Source organism: Podarcis erhardii, assembly GCF_964252035.2.
Source record: "Podarcis erhardii genome assembly, chromosome: 5".
Lineage (NCBI taxonomy): Eukaryota > Metazoa > Chordata > Lepidosauria > Squamata > Lacertidae > Podarcis > Podarcis erhardii.
Window position 1 is genome coordinate 88,777,927 of NC_138509.1, and position 26,837 is coordinate 88,804,763.

General features: G+C 44.6%; 1 protein-coding gene across 6 annotated transcripts in view; it reads left to right on the forward strand.

Annotated features, from left to right (window-relative positions):
- The window catches only part of NAALADL2 (N-acetylated alpha-linked acidic dipeptidase like 2), an 821,817-nt gene that overhangs the window by 496,336 nt on the left and 298,644 nt on the right, over positions 1–26,837 (forward strand). For all 6 annotated transcript variants that reach the window (XM_081862367.1, XM_081862368.1, XM_081862369.1 and 3 more), the window contains one exon: positions 623–742. In XM_081862367.1, the coding sequence (XP_081718493.1) occupies positions 623–742 (120 nt within the window). The remainder of the gene's footprint in view (positions 1–622; positions 743–26,837) is intronic.

A 26,837-nucleotide genomic window follows, 5' to 3' on the forward strand; every position in this document is an offset into this window, starting at 1 on the left:
CCTGCAGTGGCGCGCCTGCACATGTGCAGGTTGCGATTCAGCACTTCTGCACATGCGCAAAGCTCAATTTAGTGTTTTTGTGCATGTGCGACCGCCGAAACCCGGAAGTAACCCATTCCGGTACTTCCAGGTTTCGGCGGGTCTGTAACCTGAAAAAACACAAGCTGAAGTGTCTGTAACCCGAGGTATGACTGTATAATCCAAGGCAGCAGACAGGCACTAGTGAGCACAAGTGTCTTTACTGCTAAGGGCAGGGTGGCACCCAAGATTTTGCTCCCCCCAAGTCTGTGGTTAATGACACCACTACTTCTCTCTGAAGGCTGCTACACTCATTACTTTTTGGCTGTTTATCTATATTTAGGCTCTTTGTCTATACTTATATAAATGTAGCACATACAAATGAAATATTTGTGTTTGCAAACACCTACAGACTGGTGCAGATACCATGTAGGCGTGTTTAGCCACATGTAAATCAAACAGCAAATATGATTGTCACTGTGTAATAACATGATTGCCACCCTATACTGCTTGTGAATTGCCTCTTGGTAGCTACCATCTGTCTGATCCTCAACGTGTTGAGAAAGAATACACTAATAAATAGCATCTATTTCTGTTTATACAGGCTGAAGTCTTTGATGTGCAGTACGGGACTGCAGAAGATTTGCTCAGGATCCAAAATACTGCAAATGTCTCCAGGAAAATTGCGCTTCTGAAGCTAGGACGTTTGCCTTTGCTGTATAAGGTAAGCTGTGGCATGAATGCAATTTTACCCTAATGAATTGTTCCTTTTTCTGGTTTTCAAATTGCAACCATTATGATGACACCTTGTTGTGACTTGCTCACCTAAAGTTGTATTTAATTGGTTCTTTGCAGCAATCGCCTCCTGCGGTTTTTGGCTTTATTTTAGTTACCTGTGTTCCGTTCCCAGTTTTTCTCACAGGATTATGACGCTGTGACTGGCTAGCTCCTTTTCTCTTTCTCTTTTTGCAAAGGCAAAATAAATGTTTAACACATTTCAGTTTGATGACAAGGTGGATGCTGAAAAAAGTTTGATGCATACTGTGCTTCCGGGAGAAATTTGTTTTAAGAAAACAGCACTAAGAGTGAAGAAGATAAGATAAGCCCATTTACAGCTGGTTTAAAACACAAGCTTGGGGGGATGGGTTATAATACCTGTGCACACTGACCTGGGTGTAAACAAGTGGCGCTGTGGTCTAAACCACTTCGCCTCTTGGGCTTGCCGATCCAAAGGTCAGCAGTTTGAATCCCCATGATGGGGTGAGCTCCCGTTGTTCTGTCCCAGCTCCTGCCAACCTAGCAGTTTGAAAGCACGCCAGTGCAAGTAGATAAATAGGTACTGCTGAGGCAAGAAAGTAAACAGTGTTTCTGTGCATTCTGGTTTCTGTCACGGTGTCCTGTTGAGCTAGAAGTGGTTTAGTCATGCTGGCCACATGACCTGGAAAGCTGTCTGCAGACAAACGCCGACTTGCTCCGCCTGAAAGCGAGATGAGTGCCACAACCCCATAGTTGTCTTTGTCTGGACTTAACTATCTAGGGATTTTTTACCTTTTAACCCATTTGAACACAATGTGACTTGCTTCTGAGTACAGTGGAACCTCAGGTTACAGCGGGGATCCATTCCAGAGGCCCAGCCGCAACCCGAAAATGCCGCAACCCAAAGCGTCACATCTGCGCATGCACACGGCGCTATTTAGCACTTCTGTGCATGTGTGAACGGCGCAAACCCGGAAGTAACCCATTCTGGTACTTCTGGGTTTGCGCCAGTCACAAGCCAAGGGTGACGTAAGCCGGAGGCAATGTAACCCGAGGCTTCACTGTATACAGTGGTACCTCTGGTTACAAACTTAATTCGTTCCAGAGGTCCATTCTTAACCTGAAACCGTTCTTAACCTGAGGTACCAATTTAGCTAATGGGGCCTCCCGCTGCCCCTGCACCGCCGCCGTGTGATTTCTGTTCTCATTCTGAAGCAAAGTTCATAACCCAGGGTAGCAGAGTCTGTAACCTGAAGCGTCTGCAGCCTGAAGCGTCTGTAACCGAGGTACCACTGTACATGTTGTATTAGATATCATCTGAACTCTGTTCATACGTTCTCCTGAAAATGCAATGTTTAAAAGCAAGTGGGGGGGGGGCATCCAAGCTCTGTCCCAATGAAAGCCCTTTGACAAATGTTGGCCTCACCTGTTCATCCCACCTTCAGCTGCTCTCAGTCCCTGACGTGCCTGCATTGATTAGGGAAGGTCTGCATGGAGATTTTACTCAGGTTTGCTCGAACACACCTAGAACTGCCTGCGTAACTGGAACTGTGATAAAATTAAGACCCTGATTGCATAGAGGGCTGTACTTATGTTCAAGCAAATATGAACAAAAGTCTCCCTCCAGAACTTTTCCTGCTCATTTATAGGAAAGCTGGCTCCAGTGTGCACAGGGATGTTGGAGGTGGGCCTTGTTTGAGCACCCTTGCCCATCCCTGCTGTGGGGTGCTTTCAGTTAAATGATTGAACCTGTCTATATTGTGGCCTGTAGCATTAGGTCCAGTTAGCCTGAGAGTCAGATAACTGGAGCTACTTTACACTGAGTCAGACCAGCCCATCCAGTTTACAAGCCCTGACAATCATCTGATTGTTAGTGTCTCTGTCTGGCATCATTCCTGGTTCACTCCAGGCTGGGAAAATCTATGCAACGGGGTGCTTTTCTGGAAACTTAGGCAGGTAGCTGTGTCCTTTAGAACCCTGATTTTTCCGAAGAGAACTGCAGCCTCTGACAGATGCTGCTTTACAGCAGCTGTACTAAGAGTTGCACGGTGTTAAGCAAAATCTGTGTGCTCCACACTTCAGTCTCCTGTGGCATCATTTTACAAAGTTTGCAGCAGAAGATATTACAAGGAGGGAAAGGGCAAAGAGCCAGAGCCAGAGAGAAAAAAATGAAATGAAATGAACTGAGAGCAGTAGTAGCTGGAGATGGCTGTCTCCTATTGTCATGTGATCTGAGATCAGAAATCTCAGTTTCAATCTCAGACATCATTACTTGTCCTGTTGGAGATTCAGACATGCCCTGAGGTGAAGCTCAGCATAACACATTGCCTGTCTAACCTCGAGCTTTTGGGATCTTACCAGCTCTGTTGGACTCTCTCCAAAATCTGAGGCTTCCAGCTGCGTTGATACACTGTGGGTGTCTCAGCCACTGAAACTCAGTACTGTAATGGAAAGGAATATAGCACAAAAAGGAATAGCCAGTTAAGAACTCTGGGGGAATCCAGAAAGTATCACCAGTGCTGGCATTCAGCCTGACGATTTCCATTGATTCCAGGAGAGGGGAGGCAAAGGGGAGATTTCTGCAGTCCTTCTTGGTCGATCAGCTTTGGAACGAAAAGCAAAGATGCTCCTGGGAAAATTACAGTATCATAACATGGTGTCATTGGCCCTTTCTTTCTAAATCCTTTCTGCCCCCCCCCCCCCCGCAACACTCCAGAGCAGATTTGGTGAGGGCTCAGGGGCACACAGGGAAAGGAGAGGAGGAAGATCTGTTGCACAAATGGAAATCCTTGCGCTGACTAAATGAGCTACTCGGATACTACCCAATATATCTAAAACGTCATTGCAGACAATGAGTATTCTTGCAAAAGAATAATGTTAAACAACAATTGATGAACTCCTTTTACTGGTCCACAGTAGAAAGTGTCCTTTCATATTGTATCACAGTGTGGTATGCTGGCTTGACAGCCACGGACAGAAAGTATCTAAAGAGGGTGGTGAACACAGCATATGATATCATGGGCTGTCCCTTGAGTCCGCTAGATGACATCGCAAGGGATCATTGCTTTAGGAGAGCGAGAAAAATTCTCAGGGGTGACTCACACCCTGGCCATCACCTCTTTAATCTTCTACCCTCGGGCAGGCGATATAGAAGTATAATCAGTCGTACCAACAGGCTAAAAAATAGCTTCTATCCGTGGGCTGTTAGGCTGTTGAACGGAAAATAACATAGCGAAATTGACTTGAGAGGTGGTGTGTTGTTCGATAAGCACACAGAGTGCAATGAGACTGATTGTTTTTTTTGGGGGGAGGCTCGTTTAATTTATTGTAAATTAATGAAATTGTACAACACAGGTTGTACAATGATGACAATAAAGGTGGTATTATTATTATTATTATTATTATTATTATTAATAATAATAATTCATCATAACCCTAGGGCCTTGGATAATTTGGGTAGTATCAGTGCCAGATTAAGCCCTGTGGAGGCTCCTAGGGAGTCAATTGTATTTTGTAGAGATGGGGAGAAATTGGGTTTGTTTTCAATTTTCATACAAACCTCCCTAACTTGCATTTCCCAAAACAACAGCCAAGCTGAAATGTAGCTATCCTTCAAAATTCAAACTTCTCTGAATTTTGTGATATAGTTCTCCAATTCCCCCCTCCTCCCAAATGCATATATTAGGGAAATTGTACCTAAAAATGTGTCTATTAGCAAAATATAACATTTAAAAAAATATACAAATTTTGGCAGGCATTTCCCCAATATAATATCTCAAATTCAGATTTATTATTAAGGCAAAATAATGCCAAACAGAAACATATGGACATAAATAATACATAAAAATCATACGTAATGATAAAAAATTGACCTGTACAATAAATATACATAAAAAAGCAGAGTCTGAAGATCTCAATGGAGGTCACATGGCTTTGTCTAAGTTAAGTAGCCTTCACTGCAAATTTGGCTGAATTAAATGTACAGGTGTGTTTATTAGGCAAAATCGCACACAAAAATGCTAATGAATATTAGCGGGCACTTCACACAAACAAACAACACACATACACGTATTGCAACTTCAAGTGGAAATGTAGCAAACCGAAGACTAGGAATATGAGAAACTGGAGCCAAAACTGACAGATAGTATTTTAGAGTTTTCCCTTCATCGTATGGAATGAAATATTTGCTCTCTGTGGACTGTTAATAAACCTGAATTGAACTGAGCAATAGAGTGAACAGGAGATAAAATAACAATTTAAAACAAAAGTACTGTTGTCCAGGAGAGCCAACCAAAACCATTTAAGCAGGAGACCAGAACAAATTCAGCCAGGAAAAGCAGACATAGAAGAAAAACTAGAACTGGAAAATTAAAGCTGGAATAAACAAGGCAGACTTCACCAAAAAAACAACTATCATTACTTTTGTTTAAGTGCGAAGCAGTCATAACTATGACTTGCTGCTCAAAACACTTTAGTAGTTAAGTTTCAGAGCTGGTTTATCATAGATGAACATGTGAATTCGAGAGGGAATTGAACTTTCCATTCCTAAAGGGGACCCTGATAGTTGTGTAAAACCATCTTTCAAAATCCGATACATTTTTAAAAGTAACCAAGGCGTTAGTAACGTTGCAATGATAGCAGCAGGTAAATCAATCCAAATCCCCAGAGTTCTCTGATGAAATGCCAGAAAGTGAGAAAATTAACCAGGCATCGCAGAGTAATCTTAGAAAATGAATTCCTCAACTTGGCATCACCACCACGTAGGCCCCGTACTCACATCCAACCCAATCCAATGCAGGGCTTCTACTGGAGACTTGGCGTAATAATAATAATAATAATAATAATAATAATAATAATAATAATAATAATTTTTAATTTATACCCCGCCCTCCCCAGCCAAGGCCGGGCTCAGAGCGGCTTACAGGGAATAATAAAATCAAGATGAATGATTACAACTTAAAAACAAAAATAAAATAGACCAAGACATTCATTTAGATTAGGGAAGATGAATCTGTGCTCTTTCAGATGTTGTTGGACTATAACTCCCATCATGCCTGAACATAGGCTATGCCATCTCGGGCTGATGGGAACTGGAATGCAACAATATTCAGGTCCTACATTCCTACATTAGATATCCAGTCCCAAAACATTTAGGGCTTTGAAGGAAATAACACTCACTTTGAATTAACCTGGAAATGAAACTGGAAGTTGGGAAGTTTTCTGATACAGGAGAGCAGCAGACAGCAACTGTATGTGCGTGTGCATTTAAATATATATAGGCCTTAGTCCTGAAGGGGAAAAATATGAATTGATATAAAGCATTAGATTAAGTATTAGTCACCATTGCATTGTGAGTCAAGTCGTTTAGGCCTCCAGAATGCATTATCCAACTAACTTTAGCAAATGCTGATAAATATGCATGAACTTCTTATTAGGATAGATTGCATTGTTATATTCCCAGTAATTTTTCAAAAATGCTTGAATTCTTGCAGACAGTTTTCCATTGTGATCAACTTATATGCAAGTACTGTTTGGGAACTGGATAGATTGTGCTGCGGCTTTTATTGTTAGCTTGTTTTATTTATTACTTGTTGCCCCAGCCACTCTGGGCAACTTCCAACAGAATATAAAAACACAATAGAAACATCAGGCATTAACAACTTTCCAATAAAGGGCTGCCTTCAGCTGTCTATGGAAAATCATATAATTGCTTATCTCTTTGGCATGTGATGAGAGGGCATTCCATAGGGCAGGCACCACTACCAAGAAGGCCCCCTGTCTGGTTCATCCATCTTTAAGCACCTTGAAGTCATTTTGATTTCAGTGGGAGAAATTTACAGGGCAAGAGATGTATACTCATTTATTTCCATGGATCTTACTCTTGGGTAAGCAGGTATAGGGTTGCAACAAGTGCTGAACCCTCCCATCAACATCAGTAGGACGTGAAGGAACAGGCAGTGGGGGGGGGGTTTCCATTCCCGGCCCCCACACACATTGGTGGAGCACCCATAAGTGCACCCTGCCTCATTTTACCCTGACCCACTCCATTCTGCCCCATTCCACCCACTTTCCCACTCCCGTTCTGCCCTCTTCCAGATCCAAAAGGACCCGGTTGTGGTGATTGAGAATCAATTGGACACTCCTAAAATGGTCACTGCCTAAACAGTATGGCTGGATTGTGCCCATTGTGTTCAGTCCACAGAAGCAATTATAAAATAGCAGAAATGTTGGATTTTGCAGTTAAATTTACTCTGAGTTGCTCCACTAGCCAAAGAAAATACTCACATTTTCAGGTTCAAAGGTGGTGGGTGAGCGAAAGACTTTGTTTTGAATAGAAACCATCTAGGTCTCAAATATTGTTTTCGGCTCTGAAAACTGTGCTATGTATCTAAATGATTTGGATCCGAACTCATTATGTACATGAAAGGTCAGTAATCATTGCTAGAATTTGACGTGTCTTCAGCAGCCTGTTGTGTTCCTCTTATGCTGCAGTCCTCCGTTAAATGCCAGACATAATGAAATAGCAATCAGTGTGTATTGGTGTGTATTATCTAGGTCCTGAATAGGATGCAAAGGTAACAATGCACTGATTACTGCACTGTGCAATGCGCTGTTCAAGGAGAAAGTTACAGAGATTAAGCCCTCCAGACATTTCATATGAATGCTTGGTTTTCAAAGTGTTTCATCAATAAGAAGATGGGAGCTTGGACTAAACTAGGAATGATTTACATTTGCATCCAGCGGCTGCTTCCCAGGAACCTCACATTATATTCTAACAAAAAATCCTTGAGAGATGGTGATTGGGGCTGAGGCAAGGTTACACAGTAAAGAGCATGGCTGAGGTCTACACCAGACAGGTTCCCTTAGTCTTTCATTGCAGCAGAGGTCCATGTGTGCTAACATTCAGGTACGGAATTCATGCATTTGTTGGGGACTTGCATTAGAAACGGGTAACTCTTCAAATCAGGAATATGCATGCAAATGTACGTCTCCTTTGGAATGACAGGGGGTGGGCGGACACATGCACACATCAGATCTATGTTCCAAAGCAGAACTGAGTCAGGATGTTGGTTTCCCCCCCCCCCCAGCCAAGATCTGAAATAAGACACAGAAATGGAGCGGGGGGGGGGGGAGTCAGCAAAACAGCCGTTTTAGCGATGAGAGATATCTGAACTTAAGTGAAGTTGATAAATCCTTTTTGCCAAGTATCATTGTTTTCTTTTATAAATCAAGGTTTCTTTTTGGGGGGGGGCTACTGAGTTTCCATCCCACTGGGGGTCCTCCTTGAACCAGCTCGTCTGTGTAGGTAGCATATGTGGCACTATTCTCCAGGAGTCATAGAAGAAGGCAATGTAGGGATGCTTCAAAACCATGCCTTACTAGTAGACTCCTTTTTTCTGCTTCTGCCAACATCAGAGCTCTATCATCATTAAGTAGAGAGCTGTGTTGAGGCAGGTATGGCCTCCATCTCTGAGGGTATGAACCTCTTCCACCACCTTCAGATACAGCAATCCAAAAAGTCCAGTGTCATAGGACTGCAGCATTAAGAAATCATAAATGTCACTATGACTATTTCTAACAGGTTCCTTATGAGAATATCTGCTGTCCTGCTTCTGTTCCAGAAAACAAAGATGGAAATGTACCGTATTTTTCGCCCTATAGGACGCACTTTTTCCCCTCCAAAAATGAAGGGGAAATGCGTGTGCGTCCTATGGGGCGAATGCAGGCTTTCGCTGAAGCCTGGAGAGTGAGAGGGGTCGGTGCGCACCGACCCCTCTCGCTCTCCAGGCTTCAGGAGAGCCGCAGCGCCAGTCCCACAAGGTCGGGGGACAGCGGGGAGGCGGAACGCCGCCATCCCGCTGTCTCCCGATGTGGTTTGGAGGCTGACGGCGGGGAGACGTGTGCTTCTCCCGGCCGCCAGCCCCGCAAGCTCCGGGGACAGCGGGGAGGCGCAGCGTGTCCTCCCGCTGTCCCCGGACCTGATCTGCAGGCGGGCGGCGGGGAGAAGAGCGCTTCTCCCCGCTGCCTGCCCCGCAAGCTCCGGGGACAGTTGGGAGGCACAGCGCGTCCTCCCGCTGTTCCCGGACCTGGTCTGCAGGCGGGTGGCGGGGAGAGGAGCGCTTCTCCCCGCTGCCTGCCCCGCAAGCTCCAGGGACAGTTGGGAGGCGCAGCGCGTCCTCCCGCTGTCCCCGGACCTGGTCTGCAGGCGGGCGGCGGGGAGAAGAGCGCTTCTCCCCGCTGCCGGCCCCACAAGCGCCTGGGGGGGAAATAATTTTTTTTTCTTTATTTCCCCCCCAAAAAACGTGGTGCGTCCTATGGGCCGGTGCGTCCTATGGGGCGAAAAATACTTACAAATCTTGCCTTTTTAAATTCCTGTATCTAGGTTAATCATTGCAGTCTGGGCCATTTTATAGGTTGATGTGGGATTCAAAGAACAGCCCATAGATTCAGGAAGGGAAACTGTGGATCATTTAGTCCAACCCAAATATGCAGCTGTCCCTTACGGGGATCAAACCTGCAACCTTGGCATTATCAACACCATGCTCTAACCAACTGAGCTACGTTGGGGACATGTAAAGTACTAGCATAATTTCCAAGTATAAAGGATAAAGAGTAAAGGGACCCCTGACCATTAGGTCCAGTCGTGGCCGACTCTGGGGTTGCGGCGCTCATCTCGCTTTATTGGCCGAGGGAGCCGGCGTACAGCTTCCGGGTCATGTGGCCAGCATGACTAAGCCACTTCTGGCGAACCAGAGCAGCGCATGAAAACACCATTTACCTTCCCACCAGAGTGGTACCTATTTATCTACTTCCACTTTGATGTGCTTTCGAACTGCTAGGTTGGCAGGAGCAGGGGCCGAGCAATGGGAGCTCACCCCGTCATGGGGATTCGAACTGCGACCTTCTGATTGGCAAGTCCTAGGCTCTGTGGTTTAACCCACAGCACCACCTGCACCCCTTAATTTCCAAGTATAGCTTCAGATAATCTTTTAGATTAGGTTAGAATAACATCTTTACTACTAATACATCGCTTATGGCATTCCTTCTCAGGTTATTGTGCTTGTGTTATGAGAAACCTTCCCCATAAAGCTAGCAACCTTTGTCTGTCCTAGAAAAGCACTGCTATACACCCACACCCACACCCACACCCCCCCACACACCCTAATTTCCTAAGCATGTCTTTTATTTCTAAGGCAGTCAAGATTTCTCTGTTCAGAAGTTGTTTGTGTCGCTTATTTTCGGCAGCATTCAGTTATAGGTTGGTTTCTCTCCCCCACCCCCTTACAATATATAGTATCTGTAAGGGAAGTGAATCAAAAAAACTGCTTGGGAGTTTGTTGAGTCATTTCTCTGCCAGATAGTTTATATCATAGTCTCCAAGGAGAAAAGATAACATTTAATTCACTTTACTACTTGACCTTGTCTTCTGTCATATAGCACTGGCTGTGAAATGCTCAGCAAGTTCAAAATGTGCTGATTCATGAGATACTCAGATCCTTTTTTTTTTTTAAGGAGTCTTTATGACAAATCGGAGATTAATTAGCACTGGGGAGCTGACAGCTGAAGGAATTGCTCTTCTTCTCTAATAACCATGTTTATCATCTTAATGCCAAATTTACTTCCAGCTATTTAGTTGATGGCATAAATGTGTGATGAACTGGACCTGCTGCTTTTGGCATCAGATAAATTGCGAGGTTTGCATAGATCTTCACTGGCCTTTCAGTCAGGATCCCTTCTTCAAAGGAAGAGACTACAAGTAAGATGTATTGGAGGAGGAGGAGAAATCATAAAGCTGCTCATGGTTTAGTTTCCTTAACCATAAGCAAGCATTATGGAAGAATACCAAAACCAGGATAAATTTAAAAATGTTACCAACCATGAATCATCAAACCATAGCTATGTATTACATCTGCACCAGGCAAACCATGACTACAGCATGGTTGCATACATACTTACTCAGAAGTAATTCCCACTGTGCTTTGTGCGACTTAACTAGTAAGGGAGTTTAGAATCACAGCTTCAACATAGTTTTCCTGCCTCTTCACTCTTGCTTCATTTCTCTGATGAAAATAGGGATGTCCTAACATATCCTCAAGGGACGCGGGTGGCGCTGTGGGTTAAACCACAGAGCCTAGGACTTGCCGATCAGAAGGTCGGCGGTTCGAATCCCCACGACGGGGTGAACTCCCGTTGCTCGGTCCCAGCTCCTGTCAACCTAGCAGTTCGAAAGCACATCAAAGTGCAAGTAGATAAAAAGGTACCTCTCCGGCAGGAAGGTAAACCGCGTTTCCGTGCACTGCTCTCGTTCGCCAGAAGCAGCTTAGTCATGCTGGCCACATGACCCGGAAGCTGTGCGCCGGCTCTCTCGGCCAATAAAACGAGATGAGCGCTGCAACCCCAGAGTCAGTCACGACTGGACCTAATGGTCAGGGGTCCCTTTACCTTTACCTTTAACATATCCTCACACATTTCTCTGATAAAATAGGGGTGTCCTAAGGAAAAGTGGGACATCCGGGATCAAATCAGAAACTGGGACAGCTTCTGTAAATCTGGGACTGTCTCTGGGAAATGGGGACACTTGGAGGGTCTAGCATAATTGAGGGAGGAAAGGGCCTTCCATATATACAAAAATACAGTTCATGTGAGGGTCCTGGGCCTCTGTGGGTGTCTCACTCCCCTTACATATGTAGGAGTGTTCTGCACTGGCAGTGTTGGCATCAGGAGGCTGAGCTGCTTAAGTGGAGGAATGCCTCTGCTCAATCCTGCCTCCACTCTCAAAAGCCCAACATAAAATAGTGATGATATTTGGATTCCAGCCTCTGTTACTTTGGCCGACAGCTGGTTGTTTAGCTTTTTCAGTTTGGTTTAGACTTGCTCCTTTTACCTGTGCTTGCCTTGACAACATATTCTGTTTATTTAATAATTATTATTTTTGTCACACCCTGATATCATGTGTTGGTGAAGGAAGGGTTCAAAATGTTTTGAATGAATGAATGAAAGACAGCCTGGATGGCTCAGTTGGTTAGAGCATGGTGCTGATAATGGCAAGGTTGCAGGTTTGATCCCTGCATGGGACAATTTCATGTCCCTGTTTGCAGAGGGTTGGACTAGATGATCATAAGGGTCCTCTCCAACTCTATTATTCTATGAAGCGGAAGTGACACAGACAAGAAAATGACAGATTATTTTTTTTTAGAATCCGCCAACTGATTAATTCAGGACATATTTTTAGTCTTATCATTTTTAATCAATCAGCCTAGTTGATTTAATCAATTCAGTGCTGTGGTTCTAGTAGATATACTTTTGAATTGCACGTTAAGTGGCATTGCTGGGTTTGCTTTTTTGTTTGTTTGTGGGACTGAAAGATTGACGTTTTTCTCATTAGGCTTCCAAATGTACATATTCTCATGTTATCCTGTGTAATTGCTTCACCGCCTCTCTCTTAAAGAAAATTATGTATTGATTTTGTTTCTTTGCAAATAGCTGTGGCTCAGATGCCCACACGAAGGGCAGTTTATGTGCATATGTGAGCGACAGATTGATTGAACACTGCAGTGAGTGAATTTAGTGCCACTTGCTCAGTGATCTAAGCTTTATTTTCTCTGAAGATGAAGTTCTTCCAAGGGACTTTTCTAGACATAAATTTCCTCCTTTCCTTCCATCGGGCCTCATAAGCCCTAAACGTGAGGCTCAGATAAAGAAGGGGAAGAGATGTTTCAAAAGACATAAAACAAATATTCTGGCTTCTGTGGGTTTTTCTTACTGATTTTCCTAACATCCCGAAATTCTGCTGCAATATATATATATATTCCAGTCTAGATTGTAACTGCAGCCATTTACTCTGCACAGGAGCCATTAATTCTGTTCAGTGGCGTAGCGTGGGGGGTGCCAGGGGTGCCGGCCGCACCGGGCGCAACTTGGGCAGGGGCGCACTCGCACTAGCAGCTCTCTGCCCCTACTAAAATCCACTGGTTAGGGAGCCCGCGCTCGCTCGGCTTGGCGAGGAGGTCGCAGAAGGGGGAGAGCAAAGCCTTCTGCCGCTGGCAAAAAAAGGAGAGGAAGCCGGGCGGGCGGGCGGGCTGGCTGGCTCGCGGGGGTCTGGCTGCGCCTGCTGCTGCCGTTGCCGCTGCTGCCGGGCTTTGACAGCTTGGCGAAGCGGAGGGAGAGGTAATTGCGTCTCTCTTTCCACTGGCCGCCTGGGTAGTGAGCCGAGCGGAGCAGGGAGTCTGGCGAGGGGGCGGGAAGAGACTTTCCCCCCTTTTTCCCACCTCGCCTGGTCAAAAAGGAGAGCGGAGTCTCCTCAGGGTGCCCTCAGGCAGGGCAGGGCAAGGCAAGCAGAGCGAGGAGGAGAGAGAGGGGAAGGGGGGGGGGAGCAGCCAGGAAACGACGCGGTGTGGAGGGGGAATCAATTAAGGAGAGAAGCCTCGCTGCTGCTGCTGCTTGGGAGAGTAAATTACTGTACTTGCCTTGCCCCGGGTTAGGGGGCGCAAATTATTTGCCTTGCCCCGGGTTGGGGGGCGCAAATTACTTGCCTTGCCCCGGGTGCTGATAACCCACGCTACGCCGCTGATTCTGTTCTAGCGATTGGAGAGAAATTTGGTTTGGTTTGCATTTTTATGTGAACCTAATTGATCCACATTTACATTTCCTGCAACTATATAGAATCATTGGATCGCAGAGTTGGAAGAGACCATGAGGGTCATTTAGTCCAACCTGCTGCAATGCAGGAATGAGGTGTGAACGGAAAGAGAAATAAAAAATACCAGCCGCCAGGAAAACCAGTTATGCTATGAGCAAGGGTATGAGGGTAACTAACACATTAACCAGAGGCCTTGGAAAAGGTGAGAAAGTGGTGCAACCTCAAGTTATGGACGTGAGGCTAGGGAGGGGAGGCCTTGTACGCAGGGGTTGATGGTTCTCACGTAAGAAGCCAGATCAATAGATAACCATGTATAAAATACACTTCCGTATTGAAGAGAAATATTGCAGGTAATGTCTGAATGTAAGACTATAGAGGGTAGTGATTAGTGGATATCCATGAGGTTGTACAGTAATGCACGGTATACACATACGTTCTTAAGTCATATATATATATATATATATATATATATATATATATATAATAATAATACTTAAATAATACTCGTATGGTATATAAAGTTATATACAAATGGTTAATACATATTATGTAAAATTTATAGTAGGTAGTATATATAAGAATATTCAGGGGGTAAATATGTAATGCATAATTATACATATTAATATGTATAACATGGGGCTTGAACCCATGACTCTGAAAGTGTCATATCCACCAGGATATGTGTGTGTGTGTGTGTGTGTGTGTGTATAAATGAGCTGTCTTTTGAAATTCACACTTTTCCAGATTTTGTGGCACACTTACCCAAACCTGAATATATTAGGGCACAGGTGGACAAGTGGATCTTGTTGGCAGGCCAGATTGCTATCTCCTGCACATACACATCATGGGCCAACTTTGATGTTGATGTTGTGCAGTGCAAGAAGTGCAAGGTCTTGAAAGACCTACATTGGCTCCCAGTACATTTCTGAGTACAATTCAGTTCAAATTAACTCAGTTGGTCTTTAAGGTGCTACTGGAAGGAATTTTTTTATTTTGTTTTGACCATGGCAGACCAACACGGCTACCTATCTGTAACTCAGTTCAAATTGTTGGTGCTGACCTTTAAAACCCTAAATGGCCTCTTCCCAGTATACCTGAAGGAGTGTCTCCACCCCCATTGTTCTGCCCGGACACTGAGGTCCAGCGCCGAGGGCCTTCTGGCGGTTCCCTCGCTGTCAGAAGCCAAGTTACAGGGAACCAGGCAGAGGGCCTTCTTGGTAGTGGCGCCCGCCCTGTGGAACGCCCTTCCAGCAGATGTCAAAGATCACATCTGAAGGCAGCCCTGTTTAGGAAAACTTTTAATGTTTGACGGACTATTGTATTTTAATATTTTGTTGGAAGCCGCCCAGAGTGGCTGGGGAAACCCAGCCGATGGACAGGGTATAAATAAATTATTATTATTATTATTATTATTATTATTATTATTATTATTACTACTACTACTACTACTACTACTCATATTCTGTTTCTGTAGACTAGGGGTAGTCAACCTTTTTATAGCTACCGCCCACTAATGCATCTTTCTTGATGGTAAAATTTCCTTACCGCCCATCAATGCTTGATGGAAGGAGGATTCAGCTTGCGTCATAGAACCCCCTACCACCCACCTAGAATCTTGAAACACCCACTAGTGGGTGGAAGGACCCAGGTGGGCAACCCCTGCTGTAGACTATCCTCTGCTTGGCTTCCTAATAGCAGTTTGACTAGTGAAGCTTCCCATTGTCTAAGGATATTCTCATATCTACCAAAAATACCAAAAAGACTTTGTGGATCCAGGCTGCCTTCTATGGACTGCCAATAGAGCCCATTCAATTGGGATATAACCCAAAGTTTCCCAAAGTAAAGTAAAAGAGCACAACTTGTTTAAGGAATGGATTGACAATGCTGGAAAATGATAGCCCTGGAAAAAATGACCACCTAATTAAATTCATGGGCATGCAAGCGAAAGAAAGTACTCTTTAACACAGTGCGTAATTATCGTATGGAATTTGCTGTCAACAGATGTGATTATGGCTGCAGCTTAGATTGCTTTAAAGGGGAATTAGACAAATTCTGTGTTCAATAGCTGTTATCCAGGACAGTTAAGCTGAACTACCATATCCAGAGACCGTGTGCCTCTTCATCAAGCCAACATTCAAGACCGAGTCCAGAGCGCAGCATTGGGAAAGGGCCTTTCAGCCAACTGGCAGCTGTGTCATGGGGTGCAGCAGGAGTCTGCTTAATTTCCAGTGCTGCTTAATAGTCTCCATGAAACCACTAGGAGTAGTCATTAGGTGTTTCGGAGTAGTCATCAGTGTGCTGATGACATTTGGCTCTGTTTCTCTACAAGAGATGTGGCCAACTCCCAAGAGACTGTGATCTACTTACAGAATAAAAAACTGGCAAGTCAAAGTTGCTGAGTTGGTTTTTTTTTAGGGTCCTCCCTAAGCCCTGTTTTTAAGGGTTTGGGGGGAGAAAGAGGAACAACTCACCAACTCACTCACCAACAAATGCTGGGGAGCAGTGGCGTAGCGTGGGGGATGCAGGGGGGCCAGCCGCACCGGGCGCAACATCTGGGGGTTAGGGTTAGGGGGCGCAAATCCACGGGTTAGGGGGCGCAAACCCACCCCGGGTGCTGACAACCCACGCTACGCCACTGCTGAGGAGACAAAGAGTCTCACTGACTAAACTCCGTCTTCCATTCTGCAGATCGTGCAACCATGGAGGGCAGGGCGAGGGGGCAGGGCCAGATACGATTTTACCAACACTAAGAAAAGGGGGGGCAGCGATCGACCGCGATCTACCAGAACCTCCCAGGGATCTACCAGTAGATCATGATCGACCTGTTGTACATCCGTGCTCTATAACATCTGAATCAGGAGAGGCCATGCAGTCGCGCCATGGCCTTGATGCAGGAGAGATGGATGAGGAGAAACAAGCTGAACTTGAATCCTAGCAAGATGGAGGCACTATGCATGAGTAGTAGTAGTAGTAGTAGTAGTAATAATAATAATAATAATAATAATAATAATAATAATAATAATAATTTATTTATACCCTGCCCATCTGGCTGGGTTTCCCCAGCCACTCTGGGAGGCTTCCAACAAAATATTAAAAGCATGATAAACATCAAACCTTAAACAGGGCTGACTTCAGATGTCTTCTGGTAGTTGTTTTTTCCTTTGACGTCTGGTGGGAGAGTCTTTCACAGTGCAGGTTCCACTATCTAGAAGGCCCTCTGCCTGGTTCCCTGTAACTTGGCTTCTCACAGCGAGGGAACCACCAGAAGGCCCTCGGCGCTGGACCTCAGTGTCCAGGCAGAACGATGGAGGTGGAGACGCTCCTTCAGGTATACTGGACCGAGGCCGTTTAGGGCTTTAAAGGTCAGCAGCAACACTTTTGTGCTCGGAAACATACTGGGAGCCAGTGTAGGTCTTTCAGGACCAGTGTTATATGGTCTCGGCGGCTACGTCCAGTCACCAGTCTAGCTGCGTTAATTGTACTTTCTGGGTCACCTTCAAAGGTAGCTCCTGTGTCTGAGAAATTGATCCTAGCCTGGATGGGGTTGCTCTCCTGCTGAAGGAGCAGAATCACAGCTTTTGGGTCCAGCTCTGTCACTAGAGGCTCAGATACCCATAGTGGCTAGAAGTTGTTGTTGTTGTTTAGTCGTTTAGTCGTGTCCGACTCTTCGTGACCCCATGGACCAGAGCACGCCAGGCACTTCTGTCTTCCACTGCCTCCTGGCTAGAAGTACCTTTTACCAACTCCTTATTTAAATACCAGGGAACTAACCATGAGAGAAGACTAATAGCATTCATATCCTCTTTGGAGGCTTCCCCCTTCTTTCCCCCACGAAATTTGTGTCTATCATTAAGCTGCTGGCTCCAGCTTTGCATTTTGTTAATGAAAAATATACATAAACACTTAAAACAAAAGATAGGGAGAATTATATGTTGGAATTGTAAAACAGGATGCAAGGAGACGTGAATCGGTTGATTTCCCATCCATGTCCGTTTCGGGTGAGCTCACCCATAAGCCGATTACACTTTGTTCGACATTATTATTATTATTATTTAAATAGGAATGAACGAAACATACACAAAAATTCACATTTTTAAAATGCGTTGTTTTGAAAAGCGTTTTCTCTCGCTTCTGAATATATTTACTCTCAAAATATGTATTTTAAAATGTATTTTGATACTTCTTTTCATTTTTTTGAGCTGAGAACTGTGTTGGAAATGGAAAAGGTAAAGGACCCCTGACGGTTAATTCCAGTCACAGACGCCTCTGGGGTTTCCATGCTCAGCCCGCTTTACAGGCCGAGGGAGCCTGCGTTTGTCCGCAGACAGTTTTTCCGGGTCATGTGGCCAACATGACTAAGCCGCTGCTGGTGAAACCAGAGCAGCACACGGAAATGCCCTTTACCTTCCCACCGGAGCAGTACCTATTTATCTACTTGCACTTTTTGGCGTGCTTTCGAACTGCAAGGTTGATAGGAGCTGGTACCGAGCAATGGGAGCTCACCCTGTTGCAGGGATTCAAACCGCCAACCTTCTGTGGTTTAGACCACAGCACCACCCGCGTCCTTTGTTGGAACATTAGGGAGGTGCTAAAGCCAGTGAATTACTTAAGTCCACCTTTTTTTCTGGGAGTTATGGAATCAGGTTTTGACTTCCACAGACTTTCTACCGGAATGTTCTGTTGACATTTTCTCTGTTATGCTAGCCAGGGACGCTGGTGGCGCTGCTGTCTAAACCGCTTGCCGATCAGAAGGTTGGTGGTTTGAATCCCCGCAACGGGGTGAGCTCCCATTGCTCTGTCCCAGCTCTTGCCAACCTAGCAGTTCGAAAGCATGTCAAAGTGCAAGTAGATAAATAGGTACTGCTCTGGCAGGAAGGTAAACGGCGTTTCTGTGCGCTGCTCTGGTTTCAGCAGAAGCGGCTTAGTCATGTTGGTCACATGACCCATAAGCTGTCTGCGGACAAACGCCGGCTCCCTCGGCCTATAGAGATGAGTGCCACAACCCCAGAGGTGTGCGCGACTGGACCTAACGGTCAGGGGTACCTTTACCTTTATGGCATAGAAACCCTTGGAAAAGCTCTAGTCCTGTCAACTCAATGTAAGGTAGGGTGTCTTTCTCCCCCCCCCCTTATTAACATTTCAAGCGTATTATTTTATCAGAATCACTGCATATATTTTAGAAAACAGTTCCCTAGCTCTCCCTTCTCCTCATCTCCCTGGGGTTTTCTTTCTCTTTCTTCTCTCTCTCTCTCGCTCTCTCTCTTGTGCGAGTGTGAAAAGTTATATATTATGTCTCTTGTAATCTCTGTGCTTTAATCTCCTAGCTCAAACCATCTGGGCTTTTTATACTGATGGATATTACACAGGGTATTTTATTACTCTGTGAATTTTAGAGAGGGAAGGATGATCTGGAGTGATAATGTCAGCAGGGACCAGCATGATAAAATACGGCTCTGAATTTTACTACAATCTCTGAATATCTTTCCAATGCATATTAGTAGATTTATGTGTCATAAATAAAGTTGAACAACACAAGCTGCATATGGACATTGGAAACATATGGATATGGAAATTAATTGCAGAATAAAGAAGCAACATTTGAGTGGCTTTTGCAGCAGAAAAGAAGAGCAAGTTTAGAGGGGTGAATGTGAGACTTTCCACTCCCCTCTACCACAGAGCTTCGCAAATAAACTGGTTTTTGTCCTCTAGTGTCTGTTTCAGTTGTAGCTTAGGGCCATCTTGGCTGTGAGTCCTGGCAGACCTGCTTTAAGACTTGCATGCCTTTTCCACCTGGCTTGGGAGGGCAGGGCCTGGACTGACTCCAGCTACAAAAGCTTAGGCTGCTGAACAGGAACTTGGGCTGGAGCATTACTTACGGGGCTTTGTTGTGTGGTGGGGACAGTTATCATTGTTAATTTTGTTGTATCTTTCTTTTTGATCTTATGATTTATGTGGAAGTTGCTGGATTTGGTTGTGTACTTTTTGATGTTTTGTTTTGAGTTTATGACTAGGTTCTGTATTTTTTTTTTATGTTGTAAGCCTCTTCAACCACGGTTTTGGCTTTGGAAAGGCAGCATGTGAAATAAAATGATAGCTAGATTGATTGATTGAGCTTCATACATTACGTATTTAGTTGTGCACTTTAAAAAGGTGTGCACGCGACAAACATCAGCATTGTACAAGTGTCAGAGCTGCCTCTAGGTCCCAGCTCACAGAGGACCAACGCCCGGTTGATGTAATGTACAAAAGTCTTTATTGAAGTTTAGTTTCCATTTCAAACCCCAGAGCGTGCAGCCCTACGTCTTGGCCCTAGACCGGCGAAGTCCCCTCTGAGTCACTACCCCTTCTGCACCAGTTTAAGATCCTAGCCCGGCTCCACCTCCTGCGCTGTTCCTTCCTCCTCTGGGTCCTTCTGCCCCCTGGGGTTTCCTCCCTCCTGGACTCTTCTGACGCTGACCCCCCTGAGTCTTGCCCTTCCTTCCGGCGGGCTTTAGGACCTGGCTCCCTATCCGGGCTACCTGCTGTGCCGCTCGCTTGTACATTTGAACTTGGCGCACGAGCCCAGCCGGTGACTTTCCTCTTGACCGTTTCCCCGCTCTCCGATGGAGGCGTGGCCAATCCTGACTCATCTCCTCCCTCTGGTGGTGGGAAGACTGGTCCCGATGCCTGGGACTCCTCCCCCCCACTACGCTCTGGTGGGGACGCTGGTCCTGATTTCCAACTGCTGCTCAGGGAGTCCCCGCTGGCCCCTTCCTTCTGGGGTTTCCCCCTTGGCGCCCCCCTTGCCCTGGCCATCGGCGCTCCTCTCTGTGAATCTTCCGATTCGCTGGAGAGACTCGTGGAATCTCTCTGACCACTGTCACTGCCTACACCCCCCTCGGATTCCTCCTCCTCACTCTCCATTTGCTCCTTCTCCTGTGTCTCTGCTCCTGAACCCCTGACAACAAGTATACCCATCAGGAATTTGTGGTTAGCTCCAGCTTTCTGTGAAATGTACTTTCAGCAGCAGGTTTTCATTGCATAAAGTGTTAAATACTCATCCATTTTCCTAGTACAGAACTTAGGGTACAGTTATTGCAGGTATTAATATTGTGCAGCTTGAAGCAATAGGATGAATAAAAATGGACTCCTCTTGGAATAAAAATTGTCCAGGCCAAAAAATGAGAGTCATTCTGTAATACTGATAATAATATTTACATCCTATTCCCTTTTAAAATGGGGTGGTTTGTTGTTGGTTTTTTTGGAGGGGGGCTATTGGGTTGTTTTTGTTTTTATTATGTGTTTTGCGGTTTTGTATCTTGATTTTATTCTGTGAACTGCCCTGAGACCCCCAGGTATAAGGTGGTAAATAAATAATAATAATAATAATAATAATAATAATAATAATAATAATAATGTTGTAAACTGCCTTGGAACCCTTTGGTGAAGGAATGGTAAGACATATTTCAAATAAATAAACACACACACTTTCTGCTACTACAGCAGCAATTGTATGCGGTTACTTGTGAGTCAACTCAAACTGAATGGGACTTCTAAGTAAACATGCAAGGAATTGTGCTGCGGTTATTTTAAATGCACTTGACCCACATATTTAAATACTCCGTCCTTTTCTCATTGGGTGCAGAAACACCCATTTATTATGGTTCAATTTGTTTCCCCTACTGAAGCATGGAAGAAGGTTTTGCCTGCAGGATATTTTGCCTGAATTATGTATAGGGATGAGTAACATAAAGTTGATCATCGGGGGTGTACACACACACACTAGCTGATATCCATAGTATAAGGAAAATCTGTGTTATATTATTATCTGAAAGACTACTTTAAGAACATCTTTTCATTTTCTTGTTTTGTGTAGAGCCATAGATGTGAGCATGACTATAGATTTTAAAGCTGCAGTGCTAAACTCACTTTGTGAGGAATAAGCCCAACTGAAATCAGGAATACTTCTGAATAAACATGTTTGGCGTTGCAGTGTAAGCTTCTTTTATGACGCTTGCAGTGCCCATGCAGCAGTTTTGTGTGGTTTGTTGCGGAGCAAGAGAATTCACAGCACACAGAATCTGTTGTCCTGAGCCACTGAAGATAACAGTGAGTCTTGGGGCACCTTAAAAACTAACAATTTTATTACCTCATAGGCTTTCATGGACATGCCATCACGGTCATGAAGTGTTATTCCGAGTTACAACAAAATAGACGAATGGTGTGTGTGTGTGTGTGTGTGTGTGTGTAAAAAGTGAGATGAGAGGAAGATGAAATGAAGAAAAGTACAGGCAGGAATAATTACATACTTAAGAATGGTAATCAGAAAACAGTTTTTGATGGCACTGACATCCTGGCATCGGTGAGCCAATTAACACGTATAATGTGCTAAAACTCCTTTGGGTGGCTTCAACACGGCAAGTGATAGCACCGAAACTTGACATATTGTAAATTGCTGATTTCGTGTTGCAGTTCTTCTTTGAAGTTCCATTGCTCCAGGATGGCCACTTTAAGGTGATTTAACATTTACAGAGTCTCTTGAAGAGTGAGATGCCCCTAGCTTCTGAATATTTCATTTTTGGATGCCAGTTTTTTGCTAATTTATTTTGTGTGTGGAGAGGCTGACCTGCTAATAGAATGAAGAAGGGCTTTGTTGGCAGATGATGGCATATCTCATATTGGTAAATGAGCAAGTTGATGAACCTCTGATCCTGTGTCTGACATGGTTAGGTTCTGTAATAGAATTGCCAGAGCGGATGTGTAGACAGAATTAGCATCTAGGTCTGTTGCTGTGCAGTAGCTGTTTGAAGTTGGGAGCAGGTAGTCTGTAAACAAGTACAGGACTAAAACCCAAGGCCTGTGATAGAAAAGTGTCATTATCCTGACTGAGTTGATGATAGATTTAAGTGTACCTCTGTGGTCTAAACCACAGAGCCTAGGGCTTGCCGATCAGAAGGTCGGCGGTTCGAATCCCCGCGACAGGGTGAGCTCCCGTTGCTCGGTCCCAGCTCCTGCCAACCTAGCAGTTTGAAAGCACCTCAAAGTGCAATTAGATAAATAGGTACCACTCCGGAGGGAAGGTAAACGGCATTTCCGTGTGCTGCTCTGGTTCGCCAGAAGCGGCTTAGTCATGCTGGCCACATGACCTGGAAGCTGTACGCCGGCTCCCTCGGCCAATAAAGCGAGATGAGCACCACAATCCCAGAGTCGGTCACGACTGGACCTAACAGTCAGGGGTCCCTTTACCTGGGGGTGAAGTCAACTCACTGGAGAATCACAGTACCTGCTGTGTCTGTAGAGACTTGTAACTAATAACTGCTGCCTTCTGCATTGTTTTTGCTGTATTAGCACTCCAGGGTACAAACCTGGGCAATGTGCATGTAATATTACGTTAGTCTTCCTGATTATAATGCAAGTACTTCTTTCCCATTTCCTAGGACTCAGCTGTACAGCTGCAAACATAACATTATACAAATGTGACACTAGGTGGCAATGGTGAGCTAATGGCAAATTCAATACATATATATATGTGTGTGTGTGTGTGTGTGTGTGTGTGTGTATACTTTTTTAAAAAAAGAAAGCATTTTCACTGCTTTTTTTAATATACATGTAGATTCCACCCTAATGTTTCTTTCACACTGCAATACTTATTGTGTTATGAAACTGTGGCCTTTTAACCAATATACTGGCATGTCACACTACTGTATTTTTCGCTCTATAAGACGCACCCGACCATAAGACGCACCTAGTTTTTAGAGGAGGAAAACAAGAAAAAAATATTCTGAATCAAATGTTGTTGAAGAGGCTTTGCACGGCTATCCCTGAAGCTGTGCAGCAATCCCTCTTGCTGTTCTGGCTTCAGGCATAGCTGTGCAGCCTGCATTCACTCCATAACACACACACACATTTCCCCTTTTTAGGAGGGAAAAAGTGTGTCTTATAGAGCGAAAAATACGGTAATTTCTTTTACACTAGTGGTTGGCACAGCGACAAATCTCATTGGACAACAGCACTACTTTCTCATCCGTTCCACATATGTGTGCTTTTGTTTCCCCACAATTCCCCCCACAAAAACAACAGGAAAGAACTGTATGCTGGTATATGAGCCCAAATTTCATCGTTTTACTTTTGCAGTTTTCCATGTTAAAGTAGTAGTGGTGCAAACACATTTAATTCTGGAATCAAATAATATGGAGATGAGCACTAAACATGCAGTATCTTTCCGTTAGTGTTTCAGAAGTGGCTTTTATGTTGTGTGAAAGCTCAGATATAATGTGGAAATTAACAGTTAGGGGAACGTTGGGGAAAATTGAATAAACTGGTTTGAGTGCAGACATATTCAAAACTGTGTTGAAATGTATCACATCTGCATCCTTCTCTTTCTCCAAAGCTGCCCATAACAAGAGTCTCATTTATGTTCACGACGATATGAGGAAAAGAGAGGTTCTTGTTCAAGGTCACCCTCAGAGCTTTGTGATTCAGAGTGGATTTGATCCTTGGTCTCCCTGGCAAAAATCCACTGATATCTAAATTCACTATACCACACACACACACTCTCTCTCTGTTCATGAGCCTAGAAGGAATTTGGAATAGATGGCACACACTTTGTCGCTAAGACTTTTCTTTGGAACAATTTAGAAGTTGCTTCTGCAACTTTCTTTGTTTCCTGCAGTAAACAAGCCTTTTACACTCCCCACCCTCTGCCACACCATTTTCCTGAGACGCCCCACTGAAACTTGCACCCATTTTATCAATTTACACTGTATGTAATTGGAAAAATAAGGAACATTCAGCAGATGTCTACAGGGAGGAAAGCAGGCAGGAGTGTAGTCACTGATGTGTGAATGCAAGTAACACTTTTTCAATACGCTTTTTGCTATTATAGAGAACGTGATCTGTGTGTGCGTGTGCGCGCGCAATAGAATCCTGAATCATATTATTAGAAACATTAGTTAAAATGTAACAGCCATTACCATTTCAAACCTTTAGAGAGTTGCAGCACATGAATCGGTGCTAAGTGCGCAGCCTGAATAATACACGCTCTCTTGTAAATCTAGGGTAAAATAAAGCTGTTACTAGAATTACCAACTTCTGGTTTTCAAAAGTTTCCGGGTTCGGGAAAAATGTTTTTTTTCAATTCAACTTCTAATCAACTCAAACCTTCCAGGCAACTCCAGTGCATTGTAAAATATTTGGATGCAGACTCATCAAGGGGTTTAGTGTTGCATTGCATGAATGGAGAAAGGCGCCGAAAACACCCACGGTGGCTGAGCATAAAGCTTATCGCTTGAATTAAATTGCTTCTTGGTCTGGAAGTTTCCTTTTTGGGGAGGAACTGCTTCTCAGTAGTAAATAATATGCTTTTCACCTGGAAGGTCCCATATTCAGCCTCCGGTTAAAGGGATCTCCTGTTCTACCAGGTAACGTGAAAGGCCTCCGCCTGTGACCCTGGAAAACGGTAAGCAGTATTGAGCTGGATGGACAAAAATCTGACCTGGAATGAGGCAGCTGTAATGGTTATAAGGGGTTACTTGTGCGTAAGTTGCCGTTACTTTCGGCTAGATTGCCTGGCTAACCATGCCTCGGCTGACAGCCCTTCACTCCGTGGCCGTTCAGTCGCTTGCAGAATCCGTCAGTGGGCGTTTCTTGAACCTCTTCCAGCATAGAAGTTGTTTGACGCCAAGTCTCCGCCTACTCTCCCTGCACGGAACTCTTCTGCGCAAGGAAGGAGTGGGCAGAGGCGTGCCCGTGCTCTCTCCACTAGTTTCGGGCGAAGAGTCTTGGAGACCCCTCTCCGAATCCTCCATCTCCCTCCCTTCTCTACTGGTGTTGCGCTGAATTCCTTCCCCTCTGCTGGTCCCCTCTCCTGCATTGCTTGGGAGCCTTGCCTCCAGCTCTCGCTCCGATGTCAGTTCCCTGACAGCAGCCTTCTGTGTTCCTTAACTGCCTGACTGATATCTCCAGTTTGCATTAAGAAAATAGACCCTCCAAGTGTCCCTATTTTCTGGGGCAGTCCCGGATTTACAGAAACTATCCCAGTTGTTTCTGATTTGATCCCGGAACGTCCCACTTTCCCCTAGGACGTCCCTATTTTCACTTGAGAAATGTTGGAGGGTATGGATTTATGTGACCCCTGAGGCAAGGAGATAAGTAACTATACAACCTGGAAGACATCTGAAGGCAGCCCTATATAGGGAAGATTTTTTTTAAAAAAAGTTTAATGTTTTATTATAGGGAACCCAGTCAGATGGGCAGGGTGTCTGTGTGTCTATGTGCATGCAGGGCCGTCTTTACCTGGGGGTGCAAGGGGTGTGGGGCACCCGGGCGCCAAATTCTGTGGGTTGCCAAATTTATACCTACTGTATACCGGTCCCTCTTGATTGGCGGCCGTGAAAATCAAAGGAGTGATTTCCCCTCCCCAAAATATTTTTTGGGGCGGCTAAACTAAATTTGGGGGTGCTGGGCAGATCTTTGCACCCTGGTGGCGCATATGCTAAAGATGGCCGTGTGTGTGTAATTAAATGGGACATCCCTATTTTCACTGGAGAAATGTTGGAGGGTATGAGAGAAGATTGTAAGCAGTGAGGAGCAGATGAAACAAGATGAAAGCAAGTCAGTCTTTTCAAGATACTGCTCTTTGTAGGGATTTCTTCAAGCTTGGAAGGACTGGCAGTGACATTTCTGAAGTGTGTGGGATGGGGCCATGCATCTCAGAGACAAGGGGATGAAAGGGAACTTCTCCTTTGCAAATCAAATGATTTAGACATTACATATTTGTCGTTTTCCTCTAAGTTTTCATTATCCTAGGCAGCTGCCGAAAGTGGGCCCTGAATAGCAAGGGAGGGGCCTGTGTCCCCTCAGGTGCACTCAGGGTAGATCCTTTGAAGGCAGGGAGCCAGGAGTCCTTTCCCTTTAGTTCTCTTTTCTAAAGAAAATGAAATTAAAAATACGCATGCATATATAAAGGGGTACCCAGTCAGCCAAGTGTTGTGAGCCCTGCCAGTTTGATTAACTGGTGGTGTTTGAAGCGGCAAGGAGGCTCATAAAACTACTTCATGTGGGACCTTCCTACTAACTTCGCTTAATGAAACAAACAGGAAGCGAGCCAACTCCTTACGATAACCAACTAAAGGATGGAAATATATATGTTTACATGTTACAGGTTGTCTGTTATGTGTGTTGTCTGTTAAGTGTATGCGAGTCTGTTCCTTGTGTCTCTGTCATTTTAGAAATGTTTAAGGGGGTTGTGTTTAAAATTGGCCACAACATCCACAGACTGCCTTTCTTAAGTGTGCATAGTTTAAAACTGCAAGCTTGCTTCAAATTTTAGTTTAAAGAAACCATGTTGGACCTGATCAACTTAAACATGGTGTGTTTTTAACACTGGGAGCCGCCCAGAGTGGTTGGGGAAACTCAGCCAGATGGGTGGGATATAAATAATAAA